This window comes from Athene cunicularia (assembly GCF_003259725.1).
Source record: "Athene cunicularia isolate RWA chromosome 9 unlocalized genomic scaffold, athCun1 chr9_part2, whole genome shotgun sequence".
Classification (NCBI taxonomy): Eukaryota; Metazoa; Chordata; class Aves; order Strigiformes; family Strigidae; genus Athene; species Athene cunicularia.
The window spans coordinates 1,974,301-1,988,070 of record NW_020799111.1 but is presented as its reverse complement, the minus strand read 5'-3'; the positions used below and the strand labels follow the sequence as shown (position 1 = coordinate 1,988,070).

General features: G+C 53.2%; 1 protein-coding gene across 2 annotated transcripts in view; it reads left to right on the top strand.

Moving 5' to 3' along the window:
• The window catches only part of EPHB1 (EPH receptor B1), a 74,311-nt gene that overhangs the window by 48,665 nt on the left and 11,876 nt on the right, over positions 1–13,770 (top strand). For both annotated transcript variants that reach the window (XM_026855412.1, XM_026855413.1), the window contains exons 4-7: positions 3,665–3,820; positions 6,893–7,228; positions 10,852–11,033; positions 12,247–12,409. In XM_026855412.1, the coding sequence (XP_026711213.1) occupies positions 3,665–3,820; positions 6,893–7,228; positions 10,852–11,033; positions 12,247–12,409 (837 nt within the window). The remainder of the gene's footprint in view (positions 1–3,664; positions 3,821–6,892; positions 7,229–10,851; positions 11,034–12,246; positions 12,410–13,770) is intronic.

The following is a 13,770-nucleotide window of genomic DNA, read 5'->3' as shown; positions in this document are numbered from 1 at the left end:
CCTCCCGTCCTTCCTTCCGTCCTTCCTTCCGTCCTTCCTTGTCTTTTTTTACCGAAGCTTCCCTGAGACAGTAATTAAAAAGTACCAGTTCCAGATGCTAACTGACAGGATTTCATTTGAAGAATGAAACACTTGGATACCCCCACACCTTTCCACAGAGTGTCTGGTCTTTTAACAATGGCTTGCGTTGGCCAGGAGCAGGGGTGGATGAGCAGAGAGATCCCACTTACTTCTGTATCTTTCTAGGACCCCTGGGAACTGAAATATAAGGGTGCAGGCTGTAAAGACAGCAGAGTTTTCATCAGCAAAAAGCCTCGTGATCATGCTGCATGCTGCTGCTGCTTTAGTAATTCATCCGTCCCTGTGCAAGCTGCAGAGTGAGGAGGGAGGCAGTGGAGGGGCTGCAGATCTGTGGTGCCTTCACTGGGTGTTTTGCCCCGTGTGGGACATGGCCGCATCCCCATCCCCCGGGTCTTTGGTGGGGGAGTAAGAGGCAGCAGCTGTGGCCAGGAGTACCCCAGCTGCCTCCAGCCCTCTGGGGTGCTCAAATCCTCTGCCACCCCTACCAGCACCCATCAGGCACAAGAGACACTTGGATATTTCGCTCCCCCCAACTTCCAGCGATGACATCTCACTGCAAGAAGCCTGGGTTTAAGCAGCCCTGCAACAATGCTCCTTCCTGCTCCCAAACGCCTGCGTCAGCCCCGGGAAAGGGGTCTTGCTGGCAAACCCCTGGCCCTGGCCGCCCAGGCTGCACGATGTCCCGGGTGTGCAGGCAGGATGACCCATCCACAGGCAACTTTGGGTTACGGCGGGGGTTTGTGTGCTCAGCAGGCAGCCCCAGTGAGCACTGAAGCTGCTGAGCGGCATGGCCAGGTTTTGTGCCTCATCATTTACAAACACACCCCTAGTGCTTAAACACGAGGAAATGGATAGTTAAGCACATCATTAATCTTATCCATCCCACATAATCAACAATCAATTAATTCTTCTCCAGGCTGGAGAGATGCAGGTTGCGCTGCAGCCTGGGCACCGGCAGAAGGAGCCCGTTTCTGCAGGGAAAGCTGAGGCAGAGCCTGTTCCCGTGCTTGTCCGAGGTGCTATTGCAGAGCCAGACCTTGCCAGTTCTGGGAAACAGCAGCAGCCCTTAAATCAAGGCAAACATTACGCTTGCCATTAGTGGGGTGATTTATTGCTCCCTCCTGGGCTCAAGCCCTCTATCTGAGCCTTACAGTCGGACTGCACGTTTACCGTCTCAAGGATTACGGATTCCACGCTGTGCGGGTCTCTATAAATGGGTTTGGTTTTTGTCTTCAATATGAGGTTCATGGTTCAGAGGGGACACAGGCAACAGCAAGAGAGGAGGGCTGCAGCCTGCAGCAGCTTTGGGAGGAAGTAGAAGGCGTCAGCCTCCCCTGAAACTGCAGGAGAGTTTAGGCAAGCACAGTGTAATTATGGGAGAGAAAAGCTAATTGGTAATAATAACAATTAAGACCCATGTGCCTGCAGATTACAGGAATTTACGGATAAGTGAAGTGTTGAAAGAAACCTGAGGACACTGGGTTGCAGCGTGTACTTTGTTCAGGTATTTTGACAAAGCATCACTTGGGTTAACTGTAATTAAAAATTAACAAACACCTTCAACTGACCCACAAACATGCCCCTGTGCTTAAAACTGAGGCACGTTCATAGCACTGTGCCCCTCTTGTCTTCCTCCCTTTCCATCCCCTTCCATGAAAATATAGGCAGCTGCCCACTGTTTCCTGCTCCTCCAGAGCGCAGCACGTTTCAGGCATGTTTCTGAGCATGTCCTCCAGCTCTAGAGCCCGCAAGTCACCCACAAGTGCACACATTGCGTGACAGGAGCCCAGCGCCGCTGGGACATTGTGGGGAAGTGCTGGTCGGAAGGGGCGGTGAAGAAATGGAGATTCACATCGAAGTTTTGTTGTCCGCACGTGGCTGTGTCTCCTGCCTTGTGTGTCTGGTGTAACTCTGTGCTTCCTCTTGCTGTCACGGGGCATTAGGCTGTGTGCGTGGCTCACAGAAGGGTCTGCATCTGGCTGCCTTCTTGTTAACCTTAGGATTATGGACCTAAGTGCTTCCGTAAGAGGCTGTACATGTGGGGTGGCTGTGGCAGGATGAGGAGGGCTCAGCACTCATCCCATGGTGGGGAGGAGGAAGGGCAGTGTGAGATGGTGTCTGATCCCTCTGGGATGCCACGTCTCTGCTCAGCTGTTAGCACTGTTGGAAGGAGACAGTTCATTGCAGCCAGCTGTGTGCCTTGGGTGGGGGAAAAAAAAATCCCCCTGAATAATAAAATTGTAAAATATTGTTTTGATTTATTCTTTTTTATCATCTTTTAATATCTGGAAAGACTGTGTGAGCAAGAGGCCTTCATGAGTTTTGAATGACAGGTTAAAGGGCTCCAATAAAGATTAGATGGTCCACTATCTCCCAAGGAAATTGCATCAAAGTGGTTACTCCTGCTTGCTCCTATTAATTTCCTCTTCATAGCTGCTAGGAGATGCCTCATATCCTGATGCAGCAGACAGGGGCTAAGAGGCACTTTCCATTATCTCAATCATCGCTGTGTTTATGAGACACTTAGGGTGTTTCTCTGCAGAGCCATGCCTTGGAGGTGACAGCATTGCAGGGCAGAGCCACGAGCCAAATGGAGGTGGGACCACCCTGTGTGTGAGGCCAGGAACAGTCTCCCCCCATCCAGGTGGTGGACCTGGATGGAAGTCTGGTCCCTCGGGTACATGTGCCAAAATAACAGACGTTCCCTTCTGCAGCCTTCAGTTTTGTAGGGGTCACCTGAGGGTTTTGTCAGATATCAAGTATGGATGAGCATCCATTTATCAACGCCTAGTTGGTGAGGACCAGTGGAGTGGGGCAGGGATGAGGGACCCCATCTTTGTCACTCCATCTTCACCCTCTTAACTGCAGAGCAGAGAGAGACAGTTGATTAATGAAACCTCCCCCTGTCACTGATGAAAGCCTCGCTATAGCTGTAACTGGAGCATCTTCTCGTTTATGAATTAGTTGCCATTTGCTGCTCGAATGAACTCAGAAGCCGAAGGCTGGGAGGGTTATTAGCCCCAGCCCTGGGCTGCAGGGGATTAATGGGATGGACCCGTAAGACACTGTCATGAGCATCACATCAACTTTTTAATTAAATGTTCAAATTTTGCATGGAAAAAGAGATGTGAGACCTGAGCCATGCTGTTGGGGTGTTGGAAAGGGACATTTCGGATCAGCAGAAGGGGAACGCTGTCCTGCCCCTGTGTGTCCATGTCCCCACCCCTGCTGCCAGGGAAGGGGGTCCCACAGCCCCCCACTATCCCTCTGTCCAGGTATGAACGATGGGGAGTGAAGCAGCTGCTGCAGGCCCCTTCTTCTGCCTGGCTAATTACTGTGTCATTGCCGTGTGATTGCAGTGTTTTCCTGGTAGCTCCAGAAATAATGGCCAGCGTGGAAAATTATGGCCATCCTAACTTTGTAGGAAGGTGCTACCCCATTTAGCTCTGATACAGGTGTGGAGTTTTTTGGTGTCTTCTTTCTTGTATGTCTTCCTTTTCTTTTTCTTTCTGCCTCATTTCAAGCAATCCTCCACCCCAGGATGGTTCAGCATCCAACTGCTTTCTTCTCCTTTCTCTTGCAGCCTGCCCCGCGGGGACGTTCAAGGCCAGCCAGGGTGTGGGGGTCTGCACACTGTGCCCCTCCAACAGCCGCTCCACTGCTGAGGCCTCGCCGGTCTGCACCTGCCGCAACGGCTACTACCGGGCGGATTTCGATCTGCCGGCAGCTGCCTGCACGAGTGAGTAACAGATCAGGGTTGGCGGGGGGGCTGCAGAGCCTCACTCCCTTCTGCTGCTGGGGAAGTGGCAGAGATAAAGTCTCAACCCATGAGAGCTTTTTCATCTTGTTTTCTCCCCCCATCCTGCTCTGGGGAGGGAAGCGAGAGAGCGGCTGGGTGGGTTTCTGGCAGCCAGCCGAGGTCATCCCACCACAAGGGTTTAGCTTTGCAGAGGGCTACCCATATTGAATATCCACCCCTCTCTGCACAGCACAGCACCGCCTCCCCGTGCTATAGAAACACTCCTTGCACCAACACAAATCCCCTTACTGCCACGCTGGCATAAGCAGATGATGTCACATCACCCTTTACTTTGCTTTCCTGGGACACCGTTGCGGCACACACCAAACAGTGAGTGATGGGACAACCCCATAGCCCACCTCTCCGGCAGCCATTTGAATTTATACATCACCCTGGCAGTGGTGGTGATGGTAGGGAGATAGTCCCTATGATAAATTAGAATTTAAAGTTATCTGCTGTTGCTGTCTTGTTCATAGTCTTGCAGATGGAATATTTTTTTATAGGGGGAAAGGGTGCATTAAGCATTGGTATTCAGCGTGGCATTGCATGCGATGCATCGCTGCTCGGCTGTCTGCCTGAACTGCCTGGGATGGCAGCAGCAGCCTCAAGCCTGTCTTTTGGTGAGAAAAGAGTCCAGAATGGAATAAAAGGCTGCTGTGCTCTTCAGCCCGCTGGGAATGTGTCTCAGCTTCAACAACCACCCCCAAATATGATCCAGGACCTTGAATCAGCCCATCAAGGAGCTTTAGCACAAGGATGCTCTGGACCCTTGGTGCTGGGCAGTGCCTGAACTGTGTGTTGGAAATGAGGAAAGGATTTGCATGTTTTGCTGGATCAATTGAGCTGTCAGACCAGAGGTAGTCAGCAGGTAGCACAACTGCAAATAATCTATATATCTTTATTATGTCTTGTTACGTAGCTGATTTACAGTATTGCTGCGCTATAGGAATACAGTATAAAAAAGTCTATTTGCTGATTTTTATTTCTTCTTGTTGACGCTTAATTTTACTACACTCTAATTTGAGGTGCCAGCTGTTCACCGACAAACTTTCTCCGTGTCAGAGAAGTAAATAAGAGCGTGGAGCTGCAGGTGCTGTCCTGGACCAGAGCCCTTGCCTGGCAGAGGAGGGAAGGGGCTGCTATTAAAGGGGGAGGAATGTGGGGAGATTTACCACTGGGATGGGGAATAAAGATATTTTTCTACCTTTTTCTTGAAAAAATCCACCCTTGAAAAGGTATTGTCTGCTTAAGGTATGAAGAGAAGGGTTGGATTAAAATTCCTGAGACAGGTTACAGCTTTTGGGGGGTAACTCACTATTTGTTAATCCTTGTCCCCAGCCTTTGCATGTCCTGTGGTCTGGCTCCCCACCCAGGAATTGGTATCCTTCCCCCTGCTCCTGCCCCTGCCGTGTCCCCTGTGCCCCCCTCCCATAAACCCTTTTTGACATCTCCACTCTGTGCTGCTGAGGTTTCAGGGCTGCCCCGCAGCAGGATGTTCGTGGCGCCTCAAGTCCATGAAAGCCCTTTCCAGTGAGGACGCTGCACTGCTGACTGCTCCCTGACATGCGTGTCTACTCTGCTAAAGGGGAAAAGAATTGAAGGGAAATTTTTTGTTTTATTTTTTTTATTATTTTTAAAGGCTGTCATTTTTCTAGGCATTTTAACACAACGTTTTCATCCGCAGTATCCGCTGCAACAACTCAGAGTCTCCCAGCATGCCTGCCTGGGTGCGATTAAGGGAGCAAGGGGAGAGCGCAGCACAGGCAGGGAACTGGACAGGGGTGGCCACCACGGCCCCCCCTCAGCTGGCTCGCAGAGATGGCCAGAGCAGGTTGTCAGCTGAAGGTGCTCCATGCAGGATCTCTCCATCCCACCAGCCATTCACCCCTGTGCAGATGAAGCCACTTCTGCCCATCCCATCCTCAGCCACTAACGGGGCTAATTTATCTGCAGCCACTAATGATGTTCCCCAGCACACACATGTGGAGGGCTCCCCTGGGATGTTTTTCCCCAAGACAGAGTGTTCTTCGCTCTCTTAACCTTTCCTCACAGGTCAAGTCCTCCATCATTTTTATTGCTCCCCCAATCATGGCAAAGTCCTTTTTCTTCCTTGGAAGCACAGTGCCAAGCCCCGCCGACACAAGTAATTAATCACGCTCCTTATTTAATATAACCCAGCAGCCAGGTTTTGTGGTCTTGGCTGTGGAACCATCCCGGCTAACCCCAAGTCCTTCCCCAGACCTGGGCAGACATATGTTTGTGCCTTGATGATTCTCTCCTACCTGGATTCCTCCTGAATCACTCTCTATGGGTTCCGGCTCCATTCCAGCAGCATGTGCAATCAAAACCATGTTCAATTCCTGTCCTACAAAGCATTTGCAATGGCTCCAGCAGATTCGATCAATGCAATCTTGATCTCTTGTCCAACGTCCGAGCTGCTTGCAAACCAGTGAGCAGTGCTGGGTTCAGAGGAGAGCCATCCTCTGTGCCATTAAATACTTGGGCTCCCAACTTGAGATATCAAATTGTTAATAGCCACTTTCCATTTTTGATTCTCTTTTGCCCATGGCTTGTCTATTTCTCCATGGTGCTGGCTAAATGGCGTTTCCTCTCACTGTGATAATCTGTTTGAGGTGCTTCTCCAGGTGAGCACTGGAGCTATCTTGGTGTCTCCTGATCATTAAAATAGATCCATCTTGGCAGACGGATCTGTGTGCACTCTGCATGGGGGCTTTTTGGGAGACTAATTAGGTTTGTGGCATGAGAGGCCCCATCCCCAGCCATGAAACCCCTCTGTACAGGTGGTTGGAGAGGGGGGCTGGCGTTGCCAATAGGGAGCCTTGACCCTGAATTGGGCAAAGCCATGGAGATCAAGTCCCTCTTGAGGCAGGAGGTGATAGGTAGACTGACAGACAGAGTTGTGGGATGTCCTCTTCTGTGCTGGAGTTGCCTGTAGAGCTGATTGTAATATTTTGGGCAAGGACCCATCTCAAATGCTCTCCTTTCCTGCAGGTGTCCCATCTGGCCCCCGCAACGTCATCTCCATCGTCAACGAGACATCCATCATCCTGGAGTGGCACCCCCCACGAGAAACGGGGGGTCGGGACGATGTCACCTACAACATCGTCTGCAAGAAGTGTCGGTCAGACCGACGTGCCTGCTTCCGCTGTGATGACAACGTGGACTTTGTCCCCAGGCAGCTGGGGCTGACGGAGACCCGGGTCTTCATCAGCAGCCTGTGGGCACACACGCCCTACACCTTTGAGATCCAGGCTGTCAACGGGGTTTCCAACAAGAGCCCCTTCCCGCCGCAGCATGTCTCCGTTAACATCACCACCAACCAAGCCGGTGAGCCCTGGGTTGGTGTGGTACTGGGGGTTTTAAGATGTATGCTACCTATTCCAGTCTCTGAGTGGAGGAAAGGTCTTGAGTCTGAAGGAAAAATCTTCTGGGGTGTGAGTGGTGAGTCATGGCTGGGATAAACCTGTACCCAGCCCTGGGCGGCCTGGTGGAATGGCAGAAAGTGGGGAGAAAGGCCAAGAAAAGAGGGAGGGAGAGGGATGAGGGAGGTGGAGGGGTTGCCTGAGCCCTGAGCAAAGTGAGAGCTGAATTCTAGAAGGGAAGGGGTTGAGGACTGATAACTGCTTCATATCCTCCTCTAGATTGCCTGGGGAGGAAACAGCATCACTGTTTCCTTCCTTTCTCCTAGTGGGAGCAGGGAGATGAGGTGAATCCAGTTTTGAAATGCAGCCTGGCTGCATCACAGCACAGGAGGAGCAGCACCCCAGGGCTGAGTTCAGGCTCCGTCTCCTCTGGCACATCCATCTCCAATTGTTTTCCCCTTCTTCTCTTTTCCAAGCTCCCCTGCTTCTTTCTCTCCCTCTTCCCAGTCAGGCATCAGGAGCTGAACAAGCAGCTCCTGACCAAGCTGGGATGCCAGTGGGGTGGGGGACCTGGTCTTGGGGTACAATGAGGAGAACAAGAAGCAAAGGAGATGGAAACCTGCCTGTTTTGGGCAGAGAAAGGGGATGGTAATTTCTGCTTTGTGCCGAGTGTGTAACACAGGCAGCCTTTGCCAACCCACTCCCTTGGGAGACCAGAAGACAGAAACTTGGCCTAAATATTTTAGGCTCCCAGCTCTGGGGAATACAAATCTACGTTTGTGCCTGGCTGACTGCTGTCTCCTGAACCAGGTGCAATCAAACCTGCCTCTGGTCTCCAAGCCTTTTCTCCTGCAGTGAGATTTTTGGGGTGTTTGTTTGCTCATCTCTCACTTGGGCTGCCCAGGAGTTGGGAACAGCCAGGGCTCCTGGGTCTGTCTGTCTGTCCCCCAGCACTCCCTGTTCATCTTCCAAAGGCTGAATATTGAGGTGGAAATGCTCCCAGTGCCATGGGACAGGTTGCGGGGTATAACCTGATGGAAATGCATCAGGTATGTCAAGGGCAGGATCGGTGCTATCCCTTGTTTTGCTTCTAAAATCCCTTTTGGCTTTGCAGCAGGTTTTTCCACTTGCTTTCCCCGCTCAGGGATGGATCCAGGCTGGTTAGTGCATCTCAGCCCGCAGGGCTGCTCCCAGCCCCATCCGCCTGCGTGCCGCTATCCATGCTAACAGGGTGGGGAATGCAGCAATTAACAAAACAGCAATCAAGCTAAGTGTTTAATTTCAGCCCACGAGCATCTTCTCGGAGAGGATGTGGAGAGATTAAAAAAAAATATACAGGATTAAATATGCTGGGTAAACAAAGGTGGTGCTGAACTATTGACATCTCCCAGTGTGGCCACGTGGAACAGGGCTCCTGCCGCCCCCAGATTCCTCCACAGCACGATCCCGTGCCCCAGGCTGATTGTGCCAAGCTCAGCTCTGCCCCAAACCCACGTGGAGGAAGCATTTTTCCTGCCCAGTGCTGCCTGTGCTCTGGGCATGGTGAGGAGGAGGAGGAGGGCAGAGGACTGGACAGGGAGCTGACTCTGCAAGCAGGTCATGCCAGTGCATTTTGGGTGCCGAGAGACTTGGGTACCTTTCTTGGAGCCTTTTGGTGGGATTAAATGCAGGATCAGGGCCATATTGTCTGGCTCTGGCCCTTTCAGGTAAAGTGGAAAAAGTGGCTTATAGCTAGTTTAGCGGCTTGGTGACCTTCATGGTGGAAGGATGGTGTTGCTTCTGGGTGTGCTTGGTTCCAGTGATGCTCAGCTCTGGGATGCTTAGCTCCAGGGATACTTGTCTCCAGGGGTGCTCAGCTCTGGGGGTGCTTGGCTCTAGGGATGCTCAGCTCTGGGGGTGCTGGGCTTCAGGGATGCTCAGCTCTGGAGGTGCTGGGCTCCAGGGATGCTTGGTGCTGGGGGTGCTGGGCTCCAGGGGTGCTTGGCTCTGGGGGTGCTGGTCTCCAGGGGTGCCTGGCTCCCTGGCAGGTGCAGCCCTGGTATTGTTTCCAGTGCATGCAGAGATGGGGGCAGGAAGCAGCGACAGTGGAGACATTGAGCCTAGCAGCTATTTTAGAAAACCTGCTCGCTTAGCTCTGGTCTGGTGTGTAAACTGAAATACTGTGGGCAGCTTGGTGGAGCTTATGTGGCCAGCAAGACTGATTAGAAATGCAGGGGGGCGGGGAAGGGGGTCAGACAAACCATGCCAGGTTCACACCCACTGCTGACTGCATGTTCAGCCAGTGCCGAGCATCTTGCTTTCTCCAGGGATGCTGTGACAAGATGTCCAGGACCTCTGTGGCTTGCTGCCTGGGCTGCAGGGCTGGAGGTGCTGCCTTTGAGCACTCTTGTGCCATGGGCTCAGAATGGGCAAGGAGCTGAAAGATGGTTTGAGACTGACCTGCAAGTGTTTAGGCTTTGGAGATAAAACTGGTAGAAGCACAGAATCACAGAATGGTCTGGGTTGGAAAAGCCCTTGAATCTCCTCCAGCCCAACCATGACCCTCACCCTGACCGTTCCCAACTCCACCAGATCCCTCAGCGCTGGGTCAGCCCGACTCTTCAACCCCTCCAGGGATGGGGACTCCCCCCCTGCCCTGGGCAGCCCATTCCAACGCCCAACAGCCCCTTCTGCAAAGAAATACTGCCTCAGAGCCAGCCTGCCCTGGGCAGCTTGAGGCCATTCCCTCGGGGCCTGGCGCTGGGTCCTTGGCTCCAGAGACTCATCCCCCCTCTCTGCCCCCTCCTGGCAGGGAGTTGCAGAGGGCCAGGAGGTCTCCCCTCAGCCTCCTCTTCTCCAGACTAAACCCTCCCAGTTCCCTCAGCCGCTCCCCAGCAGACCTGTGCTCCAGACCCTGCACCAGCTCCATTGCCTTTCTCTGGACACACACGTTTGGGTGCTGAGGATGAGCATCCCCACAGAGCCCCTCACAGCCAACCCAGCAGCTCCTCCAGTCCAGGGCTGAGCTGAAGCCATGCTACAGGCCCCAGCACCTTGGAGTCCCTTTGCTGGGCTGAGGTCTCCTCAGGTCATCCTCAGGGTGGGCAGATTTTTGCTCCTGTGTCCTATTACTGTCAGCATGTGTGGTCACAGCTGTGGTGCAGGCTCCTGCAGCACTGGGTGCTGGGAGCTGTCTTCCCCCAGAGAGGCTGTTACAGCAAAAGGTGGCAGGCAGAGCTGGAGACCATCATCGAGCCTTGGTTTGTCCCCGCTGGGAAGAACTTTGCTGTCTTTGCGCCACTGTGGGAGACATCCTTGTAGCAAGCAATCCCACAGAGAAGGAACACTGAGGATTTCTGAGCTCCTAATTAAGAAGAATAATTGTTTTAAATACCAGAATTCCCTTGCTGGCTCGCTGCTCTGGCTCCCCATAAGCCTCAAGATGCCACTCTTCCCACTGCTGATGCTTGAGCTTGTCCCATGGGGTGAACAACTGCAGGCATGGGAGATTCAGGATGTTCCACGTGCCCAGGAGATTTTCCTCCTCCCCAAGGCTGTCAATCCTACTGCTCTCCATTAATTTTTCCTCCCTCCCTGCTTCCTTGGCAGCACCCTCCACCGTCCCCATCATGCACCAGGTGAGTGCCACAATGAGGAGCATCACGCTGTCCTGGCCTCAGCCTGAGCAGCCCAATGGCATCATCCTGGACTATGAGATCCGTTACTACGAGAAGGTGAGCCGCATCTGCACACCCGAAGTGAGCAGCACCGTGGGCTCCAGGCCAACAGCGGTAAGCTTGGGTGGAAATCTTGTGGCGGAGGGTGGGATGGGGGCATGCAGAGCTTTGTACAGTGCTGCCGGGGGGGCTGCTCAGGTCCTGAACTTGCTGGGAGAGGGAGAACATCAGTGAGCTTTGAGTCAGGCTCTTTTCTGGGAAGGGTCCGGATGGTGGGGCAGGTGGTGGAACAGGCACCAGGTCACCCACGCTGGCTCTGGAAGGTGGAAGCAGTGTGCAGCCGGAGGAAGGGAAGCAATGTTGTGGCTGCAAATGCTAATTTCTCTCCTGTGGCAGCATTTTCTCCAGCTCATCAGTGCCCATTGCTGCCTTGGCTCTGGTATCTGCTAGAATGAGCAGGGGCCTGGAGTGTGGGGACAGCATCAGGAGGAACGGAGGGTGGTGGTGAGGACTGGTGAAGGTTATCAGGGTTGTCCCTGTCCCGGGTCACTGCCTCCCGCTGGTCCTTTTGCTGGCAGCCCTCCTTCCCCGCAGGGGACATGCTCTCGACCCTCACAGTGAACCGTGCCGAGCCCAAGCTGTTCCATCCCTCCTGCGTCTTGCCAGCTTTAATGAATTCCTCTAAATGTGAATAATTAGATGATGTCACCAGTGGCCCCTTTACAGCAAATCACTGGGGAATGTTGCAAAAAATGAGATTTGAGATGCATGACGTTTCCACCAAGGTTTAGCACCAAGACTCCTGCCAGCAAAGCAGGGACTGTAGGGGCTGGGGCTCTCATCAGAGGCCAGTTGAACCTGCTTGCGTGGAGCCTCACAGAGCACGTTACGGTGTTTCCATAACTGAATGACGTTTCTGAAACACATCAGTGGTTCAAAAAGGAGGAGTTTGCTGCACATGAGTGTTTTTGCTCTGGATGCTCTTATTGTTTCCTCTGGCTACTCCATGCTCTTCACTATGGTGGGACCAGGGGGGCTGCCTGGGAGGCACATGCTCTGGGGACCTCCCCAGTTCCAGGCAGACCTTGTGAGTCATGTTTCTGTGGGATCCTCTGTGTCAGGGGCCAAGGGCAACTGGGAGAGTCTGAGCCACCTTGCCCAGGCTCCAGCACTTGTCCTCCTGGAGCAGAACCAGGGCTACTACTTTGTCACCCTGCAGATAAACCTCATCCATAACATCAACAGGGACAGGGGGGGCTGCAGGGCAGATCATCCACTGTCCCCTGTGCCTGTCCCTGCTGACTGTCTCCCTTGGCTGTGCCTGCAGGACCACAATGAGTACAACTCCTCCATGGCCCGCAGCCAGACCAACACGGCCAGGATCGAGGGGCTGCGGCCCGGCATGGTGTACGTGGTGCAGGTGCGAGCCCGCACCGTGGCTGGCTATGGCAAGTACAGCGGGAAGATGTGCTTCCAGACGCTGACGGACGGTGAGCCCGGGATGGGGGGACAGGCAGGTGAAGGGGGTGCTTATCTTTCCAGCAACAGTTTTGGGCTCTAATTGGATTAAACGAACCTGTCTGTGCAAACCTCTGTCCCAGCGGGCAGGGTGGCAAAAGCCAGGTGATTTACAGCAGTGTTGTATTAATCATAGCTGGAGGAGTAATCTGCTTGAAATCTCTTTGCTCTGTTTTCTCCTCTGCTATTTAACTGTGATTTTGTCTTTCCTGCCTCTGGTCTCCAAGCCTTTTCTCCTGCAGTGAGATTTTTGGGGTGTTTGTTTGCTCATCTCTCACTTGGGCTGCCCAGGAGTTGGGAACAGCCAGGGCTCCTGGGTCTGTCTGTCTGTCCCCCAGCACTCCCTGTTCATCTTCCAAAGGCTGAATATTGAGGTGGAAATGCTCCCAGTGCCATGGGACAGGTTGCGGGGTATAACCTGATGGAAATGCATCAGGTATGTCAAGGGCAGGATCGGTGCTATCCCTTGTTTTGCTTCTAAAATCCCTTTTGGCTTTGCAGCAGGTTTTTCCACTTGCTTTCCCCGCTCAGGGATGGATCCAGGCTGGTTAGTGCATCTCAGCCCGCAGGGCTGCTCCCAGCCCCATCCGCCTGCGTGCCGCTATCCATGCTAACGGGGTGGGGAATGCAGCAATTAACAAAACAGCAATCAAGCTAAGTGTTTAATTTCAGCCCACGAGCATCTTCTCGGAGAGGATGTGGAGAGATTAAAAAAAAATATACAGGATTAAATATGCTGGGTAAACAAAGGTGGTGCTGAACTATTGACATCTCCCAGTGTGGCCACGTGGAACAGGGCTCCTGCCGCCCCCAGATTCCTCCACAGCACGATCCCGTGCCCCAGGCTGATTGTGCCAAGCTCAGCTCTGCCCCAAACCCACGTGGAGGAAGCATTTTTCCTGCCCAGTGCTGCCTGTGCTCTGGGCATGGTGAGGAGGAGGAGGAGGGCAGAGGACTGGACAGGGAGCTGACTCTGCAAGCAGGTCATGCCAGTGCATTTTGGGTGCCGAGAGACTTGGGTACCTTTCTTGGAGCCTTTTGGTGGGATTAAATGCAGGATCAGGGCCATATTGTCTGGCTCTGGCCCTTTCAGGTAAAGTGGAAAAAGTGGCTTATAGCTAGTTTAGCGGCTTGGTGACCTTCATGGTGGAAGGATGGTGTTGCTTCTGGGTGTGCTTGGTTCCAGTGATGCTCAGCTCTGGGATGCTTAGCTCCAGGGATACTTGTCTCCAGGGGTGCTCAGCTCTGGGGGTGCTTGGCTCTAGGGATGCTCAGCTCTGGGGGTGCTGGGCTTCAGGGATGCTCAGCTCTGGAGGTGCTGGGCTCCAGGGAT